This window comes from Anser anser (genome assembly GCF_964211835.1).
Source record: "Anser anser genome assembly, chromosome: 16".
Taxonomy (NCBI): domain Eukaryota; kingdom Metazoa; phylum Chordata; class Aves; order Anseriformes; family Anatidae; genus Anser; species Anser anser.
Window position 1 is genome coordinate 3,205,189 of NC_139737.1, and position 22,111 is coordinate 3,227,299.

At 42.2% G+C, this 22,111-nt stretch overlaps 1 protein-coding gene and 1 long non-coding RNA gene across 9 annotated transcripts in view; one reads left to right on the forward strand and one right to left on the reverse strand.

Annotated features, from left to right (window-relative positions):
- Positions 1 to 22,111, forward strand: part of LOC310882839 — a 101,667-nt gene that overhangs the window by 7,850 nt on the left and 71,706 nt on the right. The window contains exon 4 of the long non-coding RNA XR_014573168.1: positions 1 to 114. This is a non-coding gene — a long non-coding RNA (uncharacterized lncRNA). The remainder of the gene's footprint in view (positions 115 to 22,111) is intronic.
- Positions 109 to 22,111, reverse strand: part of LOC310882838 (uncharacterized protein) — a 41,406-nt gene continuing 19,403 nt past the window's right edge. For 2 of the 8 annotated variants that reach the window (XR_014573163.1, XR_014573164.1), the window contains exon 2: positions 109 to 22,111. This exon is cut by the window's right edge and continues 26 nt beyond it. Coding sequence is in view for 3 of the 8 variants with exons in the window: in XM_083802152.1 (XP_083658278.1) it covers positions 20,566 to 20,760; positions 21,772 to 21,931 (355 nt within the window). In the remaining 5 variants the exon portion in view is untranslated. The other 6 variants (XR_014573166.1, XR_014573167.1, XR_014573165.1 and 3 more) reach the window with 5 other exon arrangements.

Consider the following 22,111-nt stretch of genomic DNA (forward strand, 5'->3'; position numbering starts at 1 on the left):
ATCGGAACAATAATGTGAGGCATGGGAGACTGATACTCAGGTGCATACAATGCTTAGGCTGGCTTTGGATCCCACCTACACATCCTGGTGCTCCTGACTCATCCTCCAGTTCAGGTAAGAGTAATCAAATATCTCTTGCTCTTATCCCATTCTTAAAACTGTCTCTAGTGATGATGTGAATTACTCGCACTTTTCGTACATTCCCATTAGAAAAGGACCTCCACTGTCCAAAGGAATTGCTGATACAGAATGTACTGATGTCTGTGAGAGTCTTTCTCCTGGCTTCAGAAGACTTTAGATCAGCCCTTAGGAAGCCATTAGGAATGGAGAATAAAGACGTAGTGTTTGCTACATATTGTCCTCTTAAAGTTGGAGAAGAGAAGTAATTTAAGAATTACCTAGGCAACATCGAGCTTTGTGATTCCCCCAACCACTTTGTATTTAGCTGTAAATCTGAGGCCGTGGAGGTCATTTAGCATACAAGAGATGCTACTGTATGGGCAAAGAATTAGAGAGGACAAACATCTCCTTTTTCCCAATCTTCCTTCTCTGGCTAGTTTTCATATTGGCCAAAGTCCCTCTGTCTGTCTGGGTAGGATAATGACAAAGCCGACCCTTCTTTCACACAAAATCAGTGCATTTGTTAACTACTAATGTCATTCTGTTTGAGGGATGTTTTGTTAAGTCACGTGCCTCGAATCAGGTAGCTGCACACTTTGTATTTTAGAGACTGTATACCTGTGAAGGAAAATTTGATGTCTTTCATTTATATTTGCCGAACTTACTATACATTCAGAACTAATTCCAAGTATTTCAGAACACCACTCCTTTTCCAGCACTCTTTGCTGCTAAGATATATCAAAACCTAAAAAAAATATATATTTATTGTTTGCAGCAACTTCAGAGATGCTAAATTAGGCCCCAGATTTACTAGCACTCCTGAGATGGGAATTATTCAATCAATTTCTGACTTTCAAAAGTTTTTAGTTTTTCATTCACCATTAGAAGCAGATGAAACTTCTTTCGGAATCTCTGCACATCTTGCTCCATAATAGAGTACAATGCACTTCAAGAAAATATAAAAAAATAATCCATTTGGTTTTAACAGTAGGGAATTTGGGGCTCAGGTGAACCATAATGGGTCCTATTACCATTGCACAACAGAATTCTGAATTTCTCATGCACTCATGATAAATATTTACAAGAAGAAAAGGATGGCTTTCTTCCCAGTGTTTTAGTTCCCCTCCCTGGAAGGCATTACCTGAAGTCTTTCCTACTTTTGGTGATGTTAAACATAATCACTACAGTTTTTCAACTGAATGACTAAGTCTCCACTAGAAAATATTTACAATTGTGATAAGTTTAGAAGTGGACTTGCATCTGCCAGTGGGTTTTTGATGCTTTTAAAGGAAGAGTTGTGTGACCTTAGAAGAACCACCTGACCTTGGTCAGAGTGCAAAATCATCCAGCTCTGCTGAGTGCCAGAGCCTTCCACCAAATCTGCGTATCAGCTGAATTTCTCAGAAATGTCCTTTTTTTGCCGGCATTTCTTATGCTGTCATTTTTTTTCCTGTATCTGGCTCTGCAGTTGTTCGTTTTACTTCTTAGCCTGAAGGCCAAATGTTGAATAGCCAAAAAGGAGAAAGATGAGGAGAAAAATGAGGGGTGGAAAAAATAATGTCTGTGGCAAATTTAAAATGCTGGGTCATTTACTGCCTCTGTTAAATGATCCCCTTTAAACTGCTCTCATAATTGTTTTTTAGTATGAGAATAATTTTCATCAATGATAGAACACAAACGAGTTAGCCCTGGGACTAACATGACTGCTGTCCTGTTACAGCTGCCTGGCTTTCACCCTCAGAGGTGATTTTGATGTTATTCTCATTTCAGGAGCTGTAGGCTTCTATAGGACAACATTTAATCTGTCACTGCCTTTCTGACAGTGTCCAGCTGTGGTGATCTGCAGTGACTTTCATACATGGGCTCAGCAAGAAAAGTGGCAGTTTCTCCTCATTTTGTGTATAGCAGGTTCTAAAATTGTTATCAGGACTCTTACTGCTACATTCATTTAACTTCTCTCTATTGACAGAGAGTCTAATTATTTCCATCTGAATATTCTCCCTGATAAAGGTGGGCTGAAATGGGCACCTTTCCACCCTGAGAAAATATCTTCACGTAAAAAGTATTTAGCTGCTTGTGCACCCATATGCAGAAATGTCCTTTATCTTCCACATAGGCAGGAATTTTAGGGAGCGCTGATTAATTTGCCCCTACATCTGTAGTCTGTTGTGGAAGAGGAACCCAAGAACAAAATAAGCTGTATTCACCACTTTGATGCGGTAAAAAAAAAGTTTTAAAAAAGTAATTCTTCTTGGGTCAACTTAGCTGAATTGTTAAGAAAAATAATCTTTTTTCGTTTTTCATTTTATCTTTTATTTTCTCCATTCAGTTTGGTATAATCACTTACCCCTATGTCTTGATGGAGTTGTTTCTAAATTGTTCAAATTCAGAATGGTTTCTATTTGCTCTCACTGTGACCAAAGGCAGACACATGCAAAGCTGTGCTCTTCTGATCAGTTTTATTAGACAGGATTGCTGATCAGGTGGCTTCGTACTTCTCTTCCAGGCCAATTTATAAAACTCATTCTGACAACAGATGTTGGAAACTCTTGATTCTAGCACAAATAATCTTCAGGCTAGTAATAGAAGCTTTGTCGACAAACGTGGTTCCAGAAAAAAAATTAAAAAATCACATATTTATTGGAACAATGAATATACAATACATGCTGCTCCCTTTGCTCTTTCATTACAAACATGGAGTACTTTTAACAGACGATTAAACATGATGATGATATTGTGCATTATGACACTGGACTAAATCTACTAAGTGCAGTCACTGGAGTTACTGTGATTCACACTGGTGCAAACAGAAAAAGGTGCTGTGTCTATATGGCAGCGCAGTTCATGCCACAGAGGTAATTGTTTTACAGAATGCTTTTTTTCTTTTCAGTTTAGAATAAGAATTGCTGTTTACATTGAAAAAAAAAAAACAACAACAACAAAACCCACTGTTCATTTAAGCTAATGTAATTTTAAAACTTCGTGACCTATTATAACTAGAGGGCAGCTGAGGGAAGAAGCTTTTCATTATGACTATTATTGCATTGCGAGTCTGATTTTTTTCCTCAATTTAGTCTTGAATTGAGTCTTCTGCCGAGAGATACTATATTATACTTGTTTTTCTCAGACAGTTAATGAAAGGTTATAACTAAGGTAACTGGGATCAAGCTTCAGAGAGCAAACTGGTGGTGTTTGATGGAAGCAGACGTCTTTTTGCTGCTTTGCGAGCTCTGTTAGTGTCAAAAACTAGAAACCAGAATATTCCTTGGAATCATCAATTACATTTTTGTGCGTTTGCATCCAGCCTCAGAATGAGAACTCTGTAATCCACATGGCTTGACCCTGTGGTTACATGGATTTCAGAGCTCACACGACTTACAAATTCAGGTCCTTAGGGAATGAGGGCAACCAAAGCTTAATGCAAACTGATTACTTGTCTTTTTATGGTCTGACAACTTCTGCCTTCTTTCAAAATTTATTGTAATTTAGCAAGTAATTATACATAGCTCTGACTTCATAATGTAAAAGTGGTTTTCTTTTAAGAATGGTCAAGAATTTAAGTACAGCCCTGGTGATTATAATGTGTGGTTGGATACTTGCATTGCACCCCTTTAAATTCAGTGCATTTTAAAGTTCTTGGAGCGTTTCTTTCCTTCCCTTTCCATTTCTCTCATGGCTGGGGAATTAGCACGAGTAACAGCGATTGCATGTCTTTGAATTTATCTTTACCTGTTCCCTCTGTTATCACTGTATATGACTGAGCGGAGAAGTAGTATTTTGTAGCCTGAATGTTTTAGTTCTCTACATGTCTTCAGTCTCCATCCAGCGTGGTTTACATACACAAATATGATTGTTCACTGATTTTAAGGGATGAGACTGAAGTGCAAAGGGTAATCGGGGGTTTAAATCCAAATGCCTAGTTTGCTGGAGTTGTACTCAATTTATATTCTTGCTTGGATAGATTTTAGTCATGCAGGTTGAATTTGGACTCAGCTTTCTTCAGTATCAGGAAAGATCTGATGTTAATCCTCATGCTTAAATCTAGCTCCAGGAAGAAATACCAGCACAGAGATAACACTTATATCGCTGAAAAAGTTTGGAGTAAAACTTTCTAAGCCTCAAAAAATATGTTAAAAATAGAGAAACCCTTTCAAAAAGGAGCTTGGATTGAGATTTTAGTCTGTACATATTTTTCTTAAGCTTCTCACAAAGCCAAGGAGCACCTTTGACAGGAAAAAAGCAATATTGTTAGAGTTTCAGAAGTAGCAGCATTAATGGTTCTGTGTTAGTTTAAGATGGCAGGGGTGAATTTGTCCAACAGCTCTGTAATATATGCAGGGTTACATGAGCTGCAAGAGAGGTGCTAGTGTCAACCTTCTCGGCATTGATGAAGAGCAGTAAAAATAATGATTACCTGGTATCCTTCCCTGCTGTAATGGAAACAATTTCTCTGATTTTCTGTGATTTTCTTCTTGCCATAAGACCCTAAGCCTCCTACTCCTGATGTACAACTTTTCGTATATAATTAATCCCACACATTCTTAATTGTAGGTCTGTGACTAAGTTTGTCAGAAATTTTGTCCGAATGACTAAGAAAATAATACTGTGTTTCTCTGAGCTGTATGAGGAAGGGCACAGCAAGATGAAGAGAAATGGCAAAGTCGCACTGGAGGTGGGCTCCTGTCTAGTTTCTTGGGAAGGAGAGCAGGCTATTCAGGGAACCACGCGGCATAAATGATTTCCAGCAAATCACTGGACTTCAGGCTTTGCTGGGACTACCCTATTCACCTTTAGTTGGTGTCAGCAGCACAGTAAGGCACTTCAGGAAATGGCATTACAGGCTGTAATCATAACTGGAAAATATTTGGCTTCACAGCATTTAAGTGGAACTGCCTGTGACTGCTGTTTTACATACAAGACACTTATTTTTAGTGTCCTTTATTGCATTAGCAGTCATTTGGAAACAGCCCCTGGAGGTGCAATTGTTTCTGTAGCAGCAGGCTTTCCAGTACCGAGTGCTGTCTGCCTCCGGGCAGGCTCCTCACACCTCGCCTGGCTGACGGATGCAGCGGGGGCTCTCGCAAGTTCGGAGGTGACACTTGCACCCTCCTTTTCCTGCATACTGAACAGAGCTGGGTGATGGACAGCGGGTGCTGTGCTCTCACTGTTGCTCTGTGGTACCGTATCAAAAAGGGCATCAGAACTTCTTGTAACTGCTTTATCTGAGAGCTACGAGGATTTTCCAAATGAACATCCATGGGAGGTGAACAACCTGCTTGGAGATTTGTTTTAGGAACACCTCTACTGGAAGGAGCAGGATCTGGGTACTGAGTTGTGTTGTTTCGTACAAATTGTGCCATCACAATGGATCATATTTCGGATCCTTCTGGATTGTTGCTGGTAGGAAGTCTGTTCTAAAACACCTCCAGTTTTTACTGCAAGTTGTAGACAATGAAATCTCCTCACAGGATGTGAAAATAAATTGCAATAATTAAAAATTCATAACAACAGAATAATAACAGAGGAGATTCATGGAAAAGAACATCTCAGTCTTTTATAAATGAGCAAAGAGAAGAAAACACATAACTGCCTTGTTTAATACTACGCTAAGTATTCAATTGAGGCAGGATTCAGGTATTCCCACAACCCCTATTTTCATTCTTGCATCTCCTCGATTCCTTTGCCAAGAACATAGTGTTTCTGTTTCGGTTATAAAGGCCTCATACACATTGGTTTTGCATTTTCTGTTCCGATGGCTAACGAACCATACACCAGCATTCATGCGAATCAGACAGACACACAGCACTGAGTAACAAGTTTAGTATACAGAGGGAAATGACAATGTGCTGTTTGGAGCTGTGTTGTGAAAATAGCAGGCTTTAATGATAGCAGCTTTTCACTGGAACCGGCTCAGTAGGCAAATTTCAAGCCCTGGCATGGCAACAGTGGTTCTGCATTTGCTTTACTACGTCTGAATGGATGGTACTGGGTGCAATCGGTGACAGCAGCTCTGTGATGCCTGCAGCGCTTATGTGTGTGTGGCAGGGGGATCCCAGACGGCAGCAGGATGGTGAATGGGAGAAGTGTTCCCAGTTCAGGTGCCTGGAAATAAACACGGGGAGGAGGCTTTGCTCAGGCCAGGCACCTGGGCTCTGACAACAACAACAGTTGCTGAGTTCACATAACACGACTGGTTTTGGCAGGCAACCTGTAAAAATCATCAAATCCAAATCTACTTTATTATTCCCTTAATCAGGAAGATAAGTACTGCTCATCAGGCTTAATGGGCAGTTAACATCGCTTGTTTTTATTGTGTTGTCTGAGACTGCTGATTTGGATCTGCTTTTACGCTGCAGTAAGGTCTGCTACAGAAATGCTGCTGATACATCGGGCAGCTGACGGCGGTATCAACACAGCATGCTAAATTCCAGAAGAAGGAGCCACGTCACATCCTTGGGATCAAAACCGTAGTGAAATTGTTGAAGACTTTCCACAGATGTCTGCGGACTGTTGATCGTGCTGTTTACAAGGAAGGGGTCTGCAGATTAGGTGGTTTTATTTACCAGCCAGATGGCAGCAGGCATTTTTGCGTCTCTCTCTGAAAGCAGGCACAGTAAGATACCTGCTAATTTGGGCACTTCCCTTCAGAAAATCGTGCTAATTTTGGTCCTGATAGTTCCTGGGATGGGTCAGTGATGTGTCCTGAGCAGGAGGAACCCACACTAATTTGGAGAGGGGAGTTTACTCGGTCATTTCCTTCGTTTTTTGAGTCCTTTAGGTAGAAGAAAGAGCAATGTCTAAGAGGTCAAGATATTTTATTAAGCACACAGGTCCCCTGAAACCAGAAGGTTTGAAAATAAACTGAAGTTTACCTGTAATCTGAGTGGTACTTAACTGAGCAAGCCAGGGGCCTGCAGACAGCAAACCTTAGATGCAGAAATTTTCTGTTTTTCAGATGAAAATCAAAGCCTGTAAACATGGCAGTAGCCTGCATTGTATCTTCTGGGGTTATACTTACTAATTCAATCTTCAAGTCTGGATGTTTTTCAAAGCAAATGCTTATTAGGGTATAAGAGGCATAGATGTATAATTTTTTGGGTAGTAAAACTTGGGAAGAACTATAATTTCAGAGGAAAAAATCCAAGCAAGTATTGCCAGTCACTGTTCTGTTCTGCTTCTATAGTTAGTCTAATCCTATGTTTCATTACATATCCACATGAGTGCTTGAATCATTGTATAGAGTACAGGAACAAAAAATTAATCACACTGCCAATTAATTTTCAGAGAAACTTATTCAGAATGTTGCTAAGTGCAAGAAGTTTTGTAAATCTAATATAGCAGCTCACCGGGTGTCCATTATTTAAATCTGAAGGACTGTAATGAAATCTGGAGAGTTGATTCTGCAGTGAAGTTTCCATGCTGAATTTCAAGGCCGTCAGCAATCAATAAAGCTGTAATATTTTGTTTCATTAGACGACTGAGGTAGGATATGTTTGTAAAACTGAATTAAACAGACTGAAAACCTCTGCTCAAATGCCCTGGCAGGAACTAGAAAATAGTCTATTATGTAAAACGTACATTCGTCCATAGTTCTGCTTTTCCAACAGCAGAGTGATGGCTCACTGCATCTGCCTGTGACACATAGGAGACAGGGCTTCCTGAGTGTATTTAATACTGTCTCTGTCAGCTCTCCTAATACTCTCCTTATTCCTTTTTGTCCTGGGTCTTTCTAACCACACTCAACTCCCTTACAAGCTAGGGTTCTGGGTTGCTGCTCTGGATTACCAGCATCCTCTTCCCACCCTGGAAATATCTTTGTTCTGTCTGTTGGTGATGAGATTTATCCTGCCTTCAGTCCCAGCAGCTAGAATCAGCTTTAGGAAACAACATTTCTACTCAATTAATCCCTTTTAATCAAGCAATTTTAAATGAAGAAATAGCAATATCTAAAAATAAAATTAAAAACAACAAAAAAATAAAATGACACTCTATTAAGCCTTACCCCAGTGTGCAAGAAATGCAAAGAATTGGCTGAAGTTTGCATTTGCACTCAGTTTCTATGGGAGAAATGCTCAGATACTATGCTGATGAGGGGTGTTATAAAATGGTTGCATTATATCACAGAATTCAGAAATGAGAAGAGCGTACAAAGCCAGTACAAAGAAGCACAACCTTCGAGGAAATTTAGTTATAATTTGTCTAGATAAGAACACAGAAAGATCTGGTATAAAGACCTGTGACCAGAGGCTGAGAATCTTAGCAAAACTTCTCTTTCTCCTTAGAAAAAAAAAAGAAAAACCTTTGAGCAGAGCATGATCTTAAATATTGTGAGCATCCACCCAGTTAATTTTTGCAAGGATGATCACTTAGAGGAAAGGAATTAGAAAAATGCTTTAAGACCATTTGCTATTCAGCTGCAGTGGTTTATCAGGACAGACAGATGTTTCTAGGCAGGCAATAAGGCTTTGCACTTGCTGGGATAGCTGCTAAATGTATTTTTTAGTAGGAAAATTGTGAGAGACAAAAACTGAGTATGATATCTGAGTGAGAAGAAGCCTCATGCAACAGATCTGAAGCTGCCATTCAGTGGAAAACTCAGGAAACCGGTTTTTATTTTTCCCCCCCCCAGTTTGTGAAATAACTCCTAGAAAAGCTGTCTTACAGTCTTGGAAAACACAACCATTTCTATTAGGGCAGGAAACCAACTGGAAGGACAGGAACGTTCAGATAGTAAGGCGGATGATGCCTTCCCAGATTTCAGGGACTCTGCCCAGCCTGCAGTACTCAAGGCATTTTTGTCACCTTCTTCCAAAGCATCTGGTGCCGCCACTGTTGGAGAAAGAGTGGAGTAAATGGGCTTGGGGGGGATCCAACCTGGCAGTTTCCACGTTTTTGAGAGACACAATGTCAGTGCACAGGTGTCAGGGAAAGGGCTATGTTGCTCTATCTACATCTTTAAAACATACACACTTGGAAGGGTTTCCCGCATCCAGAAGGCCAGGCAGGGGTGGGTGCCACCCATGACCAACAAAACAGCAGATGATGTGTGGTGGGAACTCCATGGAAACCCGTCAGCCTTGGAAAATAGACTACAGCTGCATCCTCTATGTCACTGTCATCCCCGGCTTTTGAAGCTTTAGAATACGTCCCTCTACATCCCCCTCCTCTGCAAGAGACAGAAAAGACGCTTCTCTGCATTTATTTCTCACTGTGCCAAGATCCTGAAGTGTCTGGTGTGCTAGAAACACTTAATAGCGTGGAGCAGAGCCGGCTGCCTTCCATTCTCTCAACATACTGACAGCTCACTTCTCAAAGTTTTAACTGTGATTTGTCTGCGATTTTTGATTATTATTTTTATTATTCAGTCTTTGAGGGGGATTCACAGAAAAAAAGTGGCTTAGAGGTAGAGGCTCAGGAGGAAAAGGAGATTTCCTGTGAATTTAGAAGAGCATCTGTGTCTTGTGCTGAGCTGATACCATTGCTCAGCTGACCCAGCTTGGATGGCTGGTACCAGGGGGCAGGCTGGCAGTACAACAGCAACCTGCTTGCACCCCATGCCAGTGGGTCAGCAATTCATTCAGTTAGCAGAGATAACACCAGGCAAACAGCAAATAGCACGTACCAGGGCAGAGAGGAGCTGCAGGGAGAGGCTTCCCGATCCCCTCCATTGAAGCTGAGACATCTGAGATGCTGCTTAGCAGCTGGCTGGCAACATCCCTCTCTCTTGGAAGCAGCATTTCCCCCTTTCTAGCTGAGATTCCTGCAATGCATTGAAATTAGAATTTGTTAGAAAGAACATGCTGGTGAATACACTGCTCTTGAAAGTGTCCCACATCCACGGAGCTGCCTGCATGGAGGAATACCATTGGCAGTGGCCAGTTGGCATGAAACAAATAGGAGTTTAAATCTGAGGATTATTAATTATTATTTTTTTTTTTCAGATTGATAGTTGCCAGTTTTGCTATGGAGATGCGGGTTAAATCACACAGGACTGCCAACCGTCCTCCCCAGAGCCCCTGCTGCATAACTGGCATAACACTTTCTTTCATAATTCACTAGAAAAGACTCAGAGGTGGTCGTGGAAAACCTAGACAGAGCCAATAAGTATGCGACTAGGGGAACAGGGTGATCTGGGTAAGGTCTTCTAGTGCAGTGTCGTGTCCTCCCGAGTCCGAGGAGAGCTGTGGCCTGCTCAGAGATGGTCGTGTAGATAAACTTTGCCGTCCTGTTCAGAACTAGGGTTCCTATCGACTGCAGGGCTTTGGAAGATCAGGTCTTCAAGAGCAGACAGGTTGGTGCTGTGCCATCATTTGCGATGTGCAGAGGAAGGCTGTTATTCCAGAGCACTTCCCCCAGCAGCCACTGCAGACGTTTCATCTTCTTTTCCCCAGAAAAAGATTTCGGGTGCTTTGAGCCAGCTTCCCGTCCCGCTCCCACCCTCCTTCCCACACGGTTGTCAGCTGGTTAGTTTGTGCAGGGGGAAGTTTCTGTTCGTGCGGTTCAGTTTGTCATAACAGTCGTGGCAGGAGGAAATTGTTTGTTCTTTTGTTTTTTAAACCAGGCATATTTCAAGGGTAATTTTGAGGGAGGCAACCCAGGGAACGGTACCTGCAAAATGAGCTGAGGATGTTCAGATGACTGCTGGTCCACCCTTCTGAGGTGGAAATAACCTCTTTGAGTGCATGTACTGCTCCTAATCAGAGCCTAATAGCTGGTGGATCACTGGATACAAAGCTGGGGGCTGCAAAGGATGCTTGTGAACTGGCTTCTGCCCCTGTCTGTCTGCAAATGGACCCATCTCTGGCTTTTATTTCATTATTTAATGTGATTCGCAGCCTAGCAATAATCTGCCTCCCTCTTTGCTGTGTATCCTGGCAAAAGCAAGGGGTGATCTACATTGCCACCGTAACTCAGGGTAATGCCTGAGCTGCACGGCTGGACTGGCAGGTGGGAGAGAGCCTTGGGAGAGTAGTTGGGATGGCAGGTAGGGTTGGTGTCCTGTCCTGTTCAGAGCTCAGGATGAGATAGAATAACCTGATACACCCCTCTGTGGTAGAGGGACTGAGCTACTCTGGTATGTCAGCTCAGGGGTGTCTCTGCTGCAACCCCGACTCATGGCAACAACCCTTTATCGTAGTAAAAGCCAGGCAGAATGGCAGGATTAGAAAAACCCATGGCTAACCCCATGAGTTCGGGCTCGAGTTCAAGTCATGAATTTGTGCACGGCGATGGGACCTGTGCTAGTGGCTGGAGTTGAATCACAGCTCAAGCTAAGCAGTCCTGGTTTCCCAGCTCCTTTCTCAGGGACTGGACCCTCTTTTCTGGGTTTCAAACTACTGTAAACTACAGATTCTGCATTTTTTCTGTTCTTGGGGGGACAAAAGTTTCTTCTTTAGCTCACTGTCTGACCCCTGGGCTTGTGAGAGACCTTATATGTTGTATGAGAAATTGAATCAATGTGATGTTCTTTCCAGCTTTCTGTTTCCTCTGCCTCTGCCATTGATATTTGGGGTAGATTTTGCAGAGGGCTGAAAATACCTTCTTCCCCATATATTTTTCATCTTCCTGCTTTCGCCAGCTCCACAAAACACCCTGATGATGTTTCTCCCTTCTCCTTTGCCATTAACAGCTATATTTTGTGACAAGAGCTATAGTTGCACTCAGCATGCAAAATTTTGCCGTTATTTTAAATAACCATCTGCTCTCCCCACAGTCTGCTACCTCACCCTTAATTTCTTTATTTTTTGGATGTTTATTTTGATTAGCCTTGTCACATGGTGCTGTAAGGAGACCTTGCTTCACTTCACGCGCTGCTGCCATCTTGATACAGAAAACTGGCTTACAATCAAAACGATGTTATTTTTTTCCATCTTTCTCCTCCCCCCCCTCTTTTTTCCAGAAAAAAAGGCTTTATGTAACAAAGTGTTGTGTAAGGAGGGGAACAGCAGGAAGTGCACAGCACTTATGGATTTTCTTTTCATCTCGGTCACAAATCCACTATGACACATTGGGCAAGTCCTTACAGTCCCGATCTTATTGGGATCAATGCGATAGCTGCAGAAGTTGCTTAAGTAGATCCGTCGTCACACCTGTGTAATGAAGTTTAAACTGTGACCTAGAGCAAAAATAAAATCTTGCAGGAAGCATCTATTATCAGGGAAGAGCCGATGCGCTAAAGTAGGTCACCTTGGTTTGTTTTCATTAAAATTACTGGTACAGACGGGGCCTGAATTTCAGACAAACGTGCACATTCGCATGGCATGTTGAAGATTCATAATACATATGCTGCTTCCCTGTTAGATGGGTAACTGATCTGTGTGCATAAGGCTGTGGTATTTATCAGAAACAATTCCGAGAGGGGAATTTGCGCCTGCGATGGAAATGTGACACACCATAAGAAATCTGTCTTGGAGGAGCAAAAAATCACAAAGAAATCGGCACTCATTTGGCAAATACAAATTTAACTAGTCCGGGTTGAATAAAGAAATGTGATTTGGCTTCCTGGGAGAAACATTTTCTGAGGAAATATGGTCCCGCTGAGTGCTTCCTCTGCATAAATTCCAATTCTCGTGTGCCTGTGGGGAACACACTAAAGCGTGGTAATATTACAACTACTCCCGTGCTGCATTTCAGGTGTACTGCACTTCTTCTTGGGACTCACCTTGGTGTTGGCTCTGGCGGTATATGACAAACGCAGCTCTGGCCTTGGCTCTGCTGGTCTAGACGCAGGGAGGTGAGGCTGGAATTAGGCCCCTGCAAACAACCCACAGTTAACTTAATAAATCTTGACCAGCGTTAGTGTACAACCTGGGCAGATTAATTCTTATCTCTTTCATCGGTCTAAATTGCGAGTAATTCTTCTAGTAGAAATGAAAGGAGAAGAAGGTCTTTTGGCTCCATCAGGGATTTCAGAAGTTCACTTAAGGTGTAATTTTTGTGCTACAAAACACAAGGTATTCCTTCAGAAGCTTTAAAAAGGTATCTTAGACTGTTTTAACACCACACACTGCTTTCAGCGGTGTATGTCAAGAGCAACCCTACTGAAATTAAAAACAGTTCTTAAGTTTCTTTCTGAATTAATGATATACTGATCTCATTATGTAGTACTTTTTTAAGATAATTTTGAATAAATTTTTCTTGCCTTTTTTTTTTTTCCTTGGGGTTAGGCTAACTCATACTATTACACAATTTCTGCAAACTCAACACCAGTGTAGGTAGCTAGCAAATCTATTCCATGCGTGTCTGAGCCCAGAACTGTAGTGTTACCAAGTCTCTTCAGAAAACAGGAGGAGAAGTATCCTTAGAATGTATTTTCCTTTTTCCTTACCTTTACTTTCCCTAACTCCAAGACAATATGGCTTCTGCCAGTATTTATTCTGCCTACCCACTCTGCTAGGTTTTTCTGAAATAAACCAAATCAAACCCAAACTCAAACCCAAACCCAAACCCAACCCAACCCAACCCAAACAAAAAAAGCCCAACAACTACAACCCAGAGGTTCTGCAGTGAGGTACTAACACTTACTGATACTGGCTTGCAGAAAAGAGAATCTTCATTACTGTTGAAGGCTAACTGAGCAATCCTTATATTATCTACACAGTGCAGCCATGGATTCAACATAAGAAATGTCCTTTTCTATGCAGTCGCCCTTTGTCTAAGCTGCTATTGACTACCCTTGAGTGCCTATGGGAATTCATTAAGTTTATCTGGTGAATTAACAGTGTGAAGGACTAGAAAGTACATTATTTCTTCGAGCACAAGGATGCACACTGCTGCTGCTCGCACTACTCAATGAAAATCAGTGATGAATGATCAAAAGAGGCTCATCTGTCCAAGACAAGTGAAAGCCACATAAATCTTGTCAATGCAGAGCCACAGAAGGGGAGGCTGAAAACAGTGGTTTGGAAAGGATGGATTGAGAGATGTCCTGGGGAAAGTTTCCTGAGCAGAATGCTCTATTCTGGTATTTCTAACCTTGGGCAATAGCAGGCACTTCTCAAGCAACCAGAAGAAGAGAAACTTTCCAAAATCTTCAAGCGATTTTATTTTTTCAGAGGGGTAGTGGTGGTGGCAGGGAAGTAGCAAAAACTGTTTGTTAATTTAAAAAATAAAAAGGCAATAAGTACTATTTTTGTCCTGCCATGACTACACTCAGAATGCTCCTTTGCCTTAACCTGTGACTGAAAAGACACGGATTTTCATTCCACATCAGGATGTTCTTCATATGACTGTGACAGCAGCCAGAAAATCCAGCGAGAATGCCTCTGCATCAGGCATTTGTAGATGTGTCTTACAAAACCGGACTCTTTTCCCAAGTGCTTACGGTCTGGAGCTACTGAAGGAAGAAGGGTGGATAAAGCTGGGCATTCCAGTAAGCCACGGCTGCCCTACAGGACTGCCCAGTCCTGTACCCCGTGGAGTCTGCCCAGCTGTACTCTGTGGTCCCAGTTTCAGACCTCTTCCTGGAACCGGTGACTTTCAGGTGTGGGATGGCTGGGCTGAGCCCTCTTCCAAACCTCTCAGCACCACTCCCGAGTCAGGCAAAGGGAAAGCTGTTAAATGATGGGAATTAACCCCTCTAGCCCTCTTGGCTTGTACCGGGCACCTGTCCCTGCATCTCCTGCCCCAGGAGCAGAACACAGGCGTCATCAATCAAGGGAGAGCTGCTCGCAGAGCAGGGCAGGCAGCTGTCCAAAGGCAGTGCACTGCAGTGACACAAAGGCTAGAGCAAATTGCAAAGGCTGGGGCAATGCCATTTATTTCAGTTCTTCACGGAATCACAGAACGGCTTGGGTTGGAAGGGACCTTAGAGATCATCTGGTTCCAACCCCCCAGCCATGCCTTACAGCATCTTCTTTTTTGTCTTGAGATGGCACCTACCAACCAGGATTTCTGTCCACAACAGGATTAGCCTAAGGACAGCCTCAAGAACCTGTGAATTTATTTAGCTGCAGCAGAACTGGAAAGACTTGAAAGGTAAACGCTGGATGAACTGGAGAATGAAATTTCAATGCGCTGCAGAGATGAATGCATAATGGAGAGCAAACAGCAAGTGTGAAGGAGAGATTAAAGGACTGATTGACATCAGCTGCCCTCTTCTTATTCAGAATGGGTTTAACTGATACCTATGTTTAAATCATACTTACCAGCTGACATCTTTTCCTAATTATGCCTAATTAAATTTAGACTATGAAAATTGTCAGGTCATGCAGTTCTAGTCGGATTACTTTTTAACTAGCTAAATCAGGAGTAATTGGAGGCATTGCCCCAATACATAATTTACTTGACAGCTCAAATTCTTACTTAATTTCCATGGGGAGTTTTCCCAGCCCCCACTGAACTCCACAGTGCTCATTGGGCTGGAGGTTTTAAAGCCAGCCGAGCCTTTCTACAGCACGCTCACGAATGGTGCCCACCCTCAGCAGGAAGGGCAGCAGCTCCCCTCCATCCATCTGTCTGTCTGCAGATGGATCTGCCTCTTCTCTGTCTCCTGTGCTTGAAGGCTGTCAGTCAGAGTACTGCTTAGAATCAAGGAATTCGGATTCTGATCAAGACTTTCTGTAGTTGTGATTAATTAGAGTACCTGCAGATGACCGAGTGCTGTGTGGGGCTGCAGCTCCAGGGAGCTCTCTGGTGGCTGTGCTCAACTTTTCGCTTACAGTTTAAACTCCTACAAAGTTCACAGCATCCCAGGTCGTGCCAGAGAGTTGGAGGTACCATTTTTTTGTCAGAACAATATCATGACATTCTTAGCAGGGTCCAGTCGGTGATCCCATTTCCTTATTGATGAGATGGCAATGCAGGCACCTGCAATACAGGAGAATTTGAGAAGTTGAGAGGGAAATGTCTTTGTTGGAAATCTCTCACCTACTAGTAAAGGGTGGCCAAACTTCCAGCTGTACCGGTCATAATGCAAAAATTGCAAAGTGCCAAGAGTCACAAGACCCCTAGGACACAGGTGAGAGAACTGAGGCTCTGAAGTTCCCCTAAGTGACGAGGTGGGACGTGTGGTGTTGCTGATGGACATACTCCTACAGCTTGCAGATTTGGCTTGCCTGGCAGCCCCTGTTGCACAGCCTAAGCCTGGGACTGCGTGTCACCCACCGTGTCCTGTTAATAGGTCACTCATGGACAGAATGGTGGTGAGCTGAGAGAGTTTCTAGCTAAAGCTGTAACCTATACGGGCAATAAAATATGCTAAAAGCTCTTTGGGAGATCTGCTGGTTTGTCTGAGATGCTCCAGCATGGGATGCAGGATGGAGAAGGGTAGGCAGCCTTAATGCTAGTAGAGTACGTTTCCACAGATTGCTTTGCTTGTGCCTGCGTGGTTGTTCTGGCACTGGGTACCCCTGAAAGCTGGGTGTCATAGAGTGTGCCCTGACTCTGGGACAATATTCGCACACACACAAGATAAGTTGCATTTTCTTCAATTTTTGGTTGTGCTCACCTGTCCCAGTCAGAGACCTTTTAGTTCTGCATGGAGAATATTTTAAACAAAGGCACATCTGACTTGGCTGGAACAGCCCTCTCTCCCTAACAGCTTGGTATGTTATCTGCTGCTGTCATTTCTGATTACGTAATTTTAGCATTTCATAACCTTAATCCTGAACTGGGGCTGGACTTGATCACAACATAAGAAGTTTAAATGCGCTTTGATTTGAGGCAGACCTCAAATTGGCACTGTTCTCCATCCCTGCGTGTCTCTGAGGTAACAGAATTTATCACTCAGCACAGAATTTGTTCCCTGGTTTAGAAGACTCTTGTTTACTGTTGAAAATGATCACAGTACAGATCTTTTGTACAAATAAAGAATGAGGCTGTAAGTTCCAACAGAATATAAAGATTCCTAAATTCAACTCTTTTTTTAATGCATTTACCCAATGTGGATTTGATGACTTCAGTATTTGTAATTTTCTTCGGCTTCCATTATATAATGAATATTCAGGAAAGACTGAAGGTAAATGTAAGATAACCTGTGGTCAGGTATTTATACCTGGCCATTTCCTTAAACACTCCAAGACAGATTTCTGCAGGTCCTACCAAACTGAATTAATCCACTTTATTACATATTCTTTAATCTGTATGTGGCCTGTACTTCTCACTCTCTGTGAAAGTAGTGGACCACGTGCCTCATTTCACCTTATTTTTAGGGCAGGTATAGCAAAGCAGGTATGAAATATTTCAACCTGCTTCCACTTCATCTATAATTTGATCTTCTTTTGCTGTAATAGATCCATGCATCTCTGTGCTTGGTTATCCCATACATCTAGAGGTTTTTGTGATAAAGGTTGGAATAATATTTTCAAGTGATTAAATACAAGAGTGAAAATGTATCACCAAAGTCTATAGGAACCAGCTCCTGGTGCTTCTGAAATTTTTTCCTAATATATTATCCTGATACCTCCCAATAATAATTTCTTAATAGCATTCCGAAAACCAGCAGTACGTTAATAATTTAATAAGGCAATGCCTCTCTAATAGCAACATCGTGTCTCTTCATCTGCGTGTCAGTTCCTGGTACACTGACTGCTAAAGGAGATCAGAAACGAAGGAGATGAGGACAACATGGGCAGGATGACTGCATTTTGCCTTTTCCACGGCGTGGAGACTTTGGGATACGTTCTCTTTAGGTATCTGTAAACAGTGCTTCACTTGGAAGACTAACCATAAATTTCCATATACCCAACTGAGAGAAATGGAAAGTTTTTCCCTAGCGCAGTTTGGGTTAAACCTAACCATGAGACTTCCCCTGCAGCTCATCCTCGGGAGAGGTTTAGCTCTTCCCACAGACCGAGAGCCCTGCAGCAGCGAGCTGACTGCCGGAGGTGTTCGGGACGGGCAGTCAGTCCTACCCCATCTGTGCATGGTCTCGGTGTGCAGTACGCGGCAGTGGTGAAGTCTCTACAGAGTTGTTACAGAATATTGCACTCAAGGAACATCAATTACAGCACTTCAGGGGATATTATTGAGAGCAAGATTTTAAGCTTATTTTCCTGATGGTGTTTAATGACCTATTTAAAAAAACGCAACTCTCAACAGGCTTCCCACACCAGGAATTCGAAAGTTTGTGGCAAAATTCAAGAACTCTCAGAGCTCTTGCCCTGCATTACCTACCGGTAACTATTTTGTTGTTACCTTGTTTGTTTTGTGCTATTTAGTGGGTTGCTGACCAAGCTGCAGAGGGAAATTGGCATTAATTATTAAAGAATTGTGTCTAATCCATCAGGACATCAGTGCTGCTATAATGGTTCCACCGAGGAGACAAAAAGAGCCTTGAGTAAGGAGCTGGAGGTGTTCCAGTGAGGACAAGCAGCCCCAAAAAGCAGCCTTCTTAAGTTTGTTAAGTGAAATTTCTGTATGCTTCCTTCCTTCTCTGCATTGCATGCCAGAAAGGTAGGGCAGTTATTTTTTAGAAAATTAAATTTGTTTTCTGGAAGAGAAAAGTTCCTGAGCAGGAGCTAACAAACAAGATCTTGAGGGACTGAATTCCTCTGTCAAGACAAATTCCCCATGTCTTTCGGGTGCCACCGGGGCATTACACTAAAAGCTCTGACCCAGGACTACTTTATAGTCACAGTACCACAGTACAACTCTATTTAGAGTTTAAAGCCACAAGGAACATTAAATCTTCTATTGTTTACTTCCAGGTATATCACAGACATGAGTTTTCACCTATTTACCTTGCATTTAACCCATTTATGTTTGGCTGATACATGTTTAAGAGTACACCCAGTTTTGTATGAAGAAAACAAAATCTTATTTACTAGTATGTATCAGGTGTCAGAGAACAACTCACCATGGTCACCCTCAAATTGGGTTTTGGACAATTCCACTTTTCCTATGCCAGTAATTCCCTATTTTGTAGCAAAAGAAGACAAGTGCACAGGTACTAAATCTGTGTCTCTCAGGTCTCAGTCCTTACACTCAGGCAGAAAGCATCTTTCTACTGTCTTATGCTACCTAATGGCATTTTACTTGACAGGTGGAACCAGGAAAATCCTAAATAATGTCTTAGACATGAATCACTTGAATTTAAGAAGGGATTTTCATTTTACCTCCTGTTTCCATCTTTTTTCTCCCGTCTTCTGCTGAAGTCCTGAATTAGGATTGAAAGGCCCATGAGCTTCTGCCTGGAGTAATAACAATACCTTCTGTCACCTGCTGAAAAGGCTTGTTTTTTTAGCCATGAAAGCAATCATGCAAGCCTGTGGCAGGGCTCTTCATGCTTAAATCCGGTAGTTTCGCTCTCCCTCTTTGCCAGTCCTAGGTGGCTGTGATTCATCTCTAAACTTTGGAATAGCTGGGACATTTTAGGGTGCTCTGCATCTGGGTGAGAGATAGAGCTGCAGATTTTTTTTTTTTTTTTCACTTGTGGCATCCCCTGGCTTCTTTAAACACATCTGGGATGTGATCATGAGCAGAGGCTGATCAAAATTTATTGTTGTTGGGAAATGCGGGTTCTTTGTAAAGAAATCCTTCACAGGAACAGAAAAACAAACAAACAACAACAAAATCACAAGAGTTTTAATAAAGCTTTTGTCAGAGATTGTTTCTAGGCCCTTGAAAAATTTAATTTCTAGTTAAAATGAAAGAGCATCTGAGTAAACCTCGCTGTCCCTTCATGATCTTCAGTGCAGCCTGGAATTACATTAGTCACCCTCAGGGTTTAATATATATCCCAGGCTTTCAGAAAAATATTGCTTCTGTTTATCAGGGCATCAGCATTTGGTGAATAAGTTTGCAAATAATACAGCAATCCTTGTCTACATTAAAGACTCTACTAAACTAGGGTGAGAAGCTTGAAATGGCAAATATTATCCTGACACATGGAACCAACTTTACAAGGAAAATGATTTCTGAAGGAGTTTTGACTGTTCTGTACTGCAGTATCCAGTAAGTTTACCAATAATTAAATACACTGCAATTTAACTAATTGTTTGATTAAGGGCAATTCTCTAGACATTATAACATGTCAGTTTTTCAGTGACAGGGCTGACAGATTAGTCTCAATTTTTTTCTGATGCCATAAATCACAGAGTATGACTAGCTAACAAATCTGACATATGGAAATGAGATACAGTGAAATGCACAACCACACAGAGACTTTGGTGTTTACATTTTATTCAAAGCAATAAAGCCAAAGAAAATAGCTAAGACACAGAGAGCCTTTGTTTGCAAATGGATCTCTTACAGGCAAAAGCAAGGCTGGCTCAATTATGGCACAATTATGTAGAGGCACAATTGTGGAGAATAAACATAGACATTTACATTTTTTGGTATGTGTTCAGTGAAAACACAGTTTGCTTCACAAGGGGTTCATAATAAGAAAGTGATGGCAAAGGAAGGGAAGGTAAAAGAGGTTTTATATGAGGGTGAAGGAAATGGACGTGAACAGGACAGCAACAACATACCAGAAGGGATGGATCTGCATTTCACATATTTCTGTCATGAGAATGTTCTTAAGTATCTCTTATGCAGAGAAGTGGTTCGTACAAACAGAAATGACTGCTGCCATTTTACTAAGCCATTTATTATCAAGGCATAAGCCATGTTAGTGGAAGCTGATGATCGTTGTGTTATTTTCAAGGTACCATCCAGCTTTTCATGAGTCTGAGACACAGCGTGGGGACTGTTTTTTTTCTGGAAAATACCAAAAAAATCATATTAAAAAAATTAAATTTGAACTTTTTCATCAAGGCAATGAAGACAACCCCACCCTACCCTGTAAAATCCTAACAGAAGGAGCACAGAGAATGGATGATTTCCTGTCAGAGTTTCAAGTGAAACCCTCCATGCCACATGCATGGCTAAAAGCTGAAGCTCAGCCCTCCTGCCAGAGCTCAGCAGAGCCCTGGGGTCTCTTTAATGCCTGCCTGGTGCACAAAGCTGTCCTGATCTAGCTAAACAAGTGGCTTAAGTGTGGCTGAGTAAAAGTGGAACGTGTGGATATCCAGACAAACCTTTACATGAGCGTAGCTTGCGCTTCTGATTTTCTGAGGAGAGCAGAAACAACTACAAACTAGGTTAAAGACAGCATATGGGCATCTGCATTTTGAACTCGTCTAGTGAAACCATTTTCTGAAGTGACCAAGATCAGCCCAGCACTGCTCCCATGCATGGAGAGGCCCCGTTGCACACAGGGTCCCTGTACTCCAGGCCATGCCGTCACAGCCTCTGCTCAGATTTCTCGCTTGGCTTCCACCCTCAGATGTTGGCTGCAGAGCATGGCTGGCGTTTTGGAAAAGAAAACAGCACTTGCTCACCGCTCCTTGCTCCCTGCTCAGCAAACCCCAAAGCAACACACAGCCTTTGGCAAGGGCCAGGAGAAAGATGATGGTGGGAATTCACTGCTTGCCCACCTAAGGGGGATCTCTCCCTGTCCTGCGGATATAAAGAACATAATGGGCTTCCCTACCAGAGTCAGGGAAGAAGAACTGTGTTATTCAGTGCCTTTGCTGGGAGATAGCTCCGTGGTAAGAAGCTGGGTTTCCTGTTTCAGGTAGATGGTTGTCTCAGCTTTTGCGAGCACAGCTACATAATCTGGCTTCAAAAAGTTGAAAGATCTTTGCTAGTAAAACCACTGCTTTCAAGAACGATTCCCATTTTCTACAGGAAATTTGATGCTGTCTTTGTTTAAAACCCTGGTCTTACTGAGCTTCCATCAATCAGCCCTCTTTCACCGTGCAAGCATGCTGGGTAGCTACCGATCCGTTTCTTTTCATGGATGTCAGTGCGTTTGCCAGTGCCCTGATGGCTCTCAGTTCCTGGAATTTCACCGTTTCCTTGCATCTGAAGTCGTTGAGATGCAGATCTGCTCTTTAAAGAGAATTGGAGCATCAGTCAAGTGGGTTACAGCGAGGCTGGCAGGTTCCAAAAGCTTTATGAAAAATACACTCCTCTTTGGCAGGCAAATTGTCCCTTGAAAAGGGAGTTCTTTAAGCCGAACTTGCCTGGGTCTGAGAGTTTTGGATTGTTGTGGAAAACATACGTA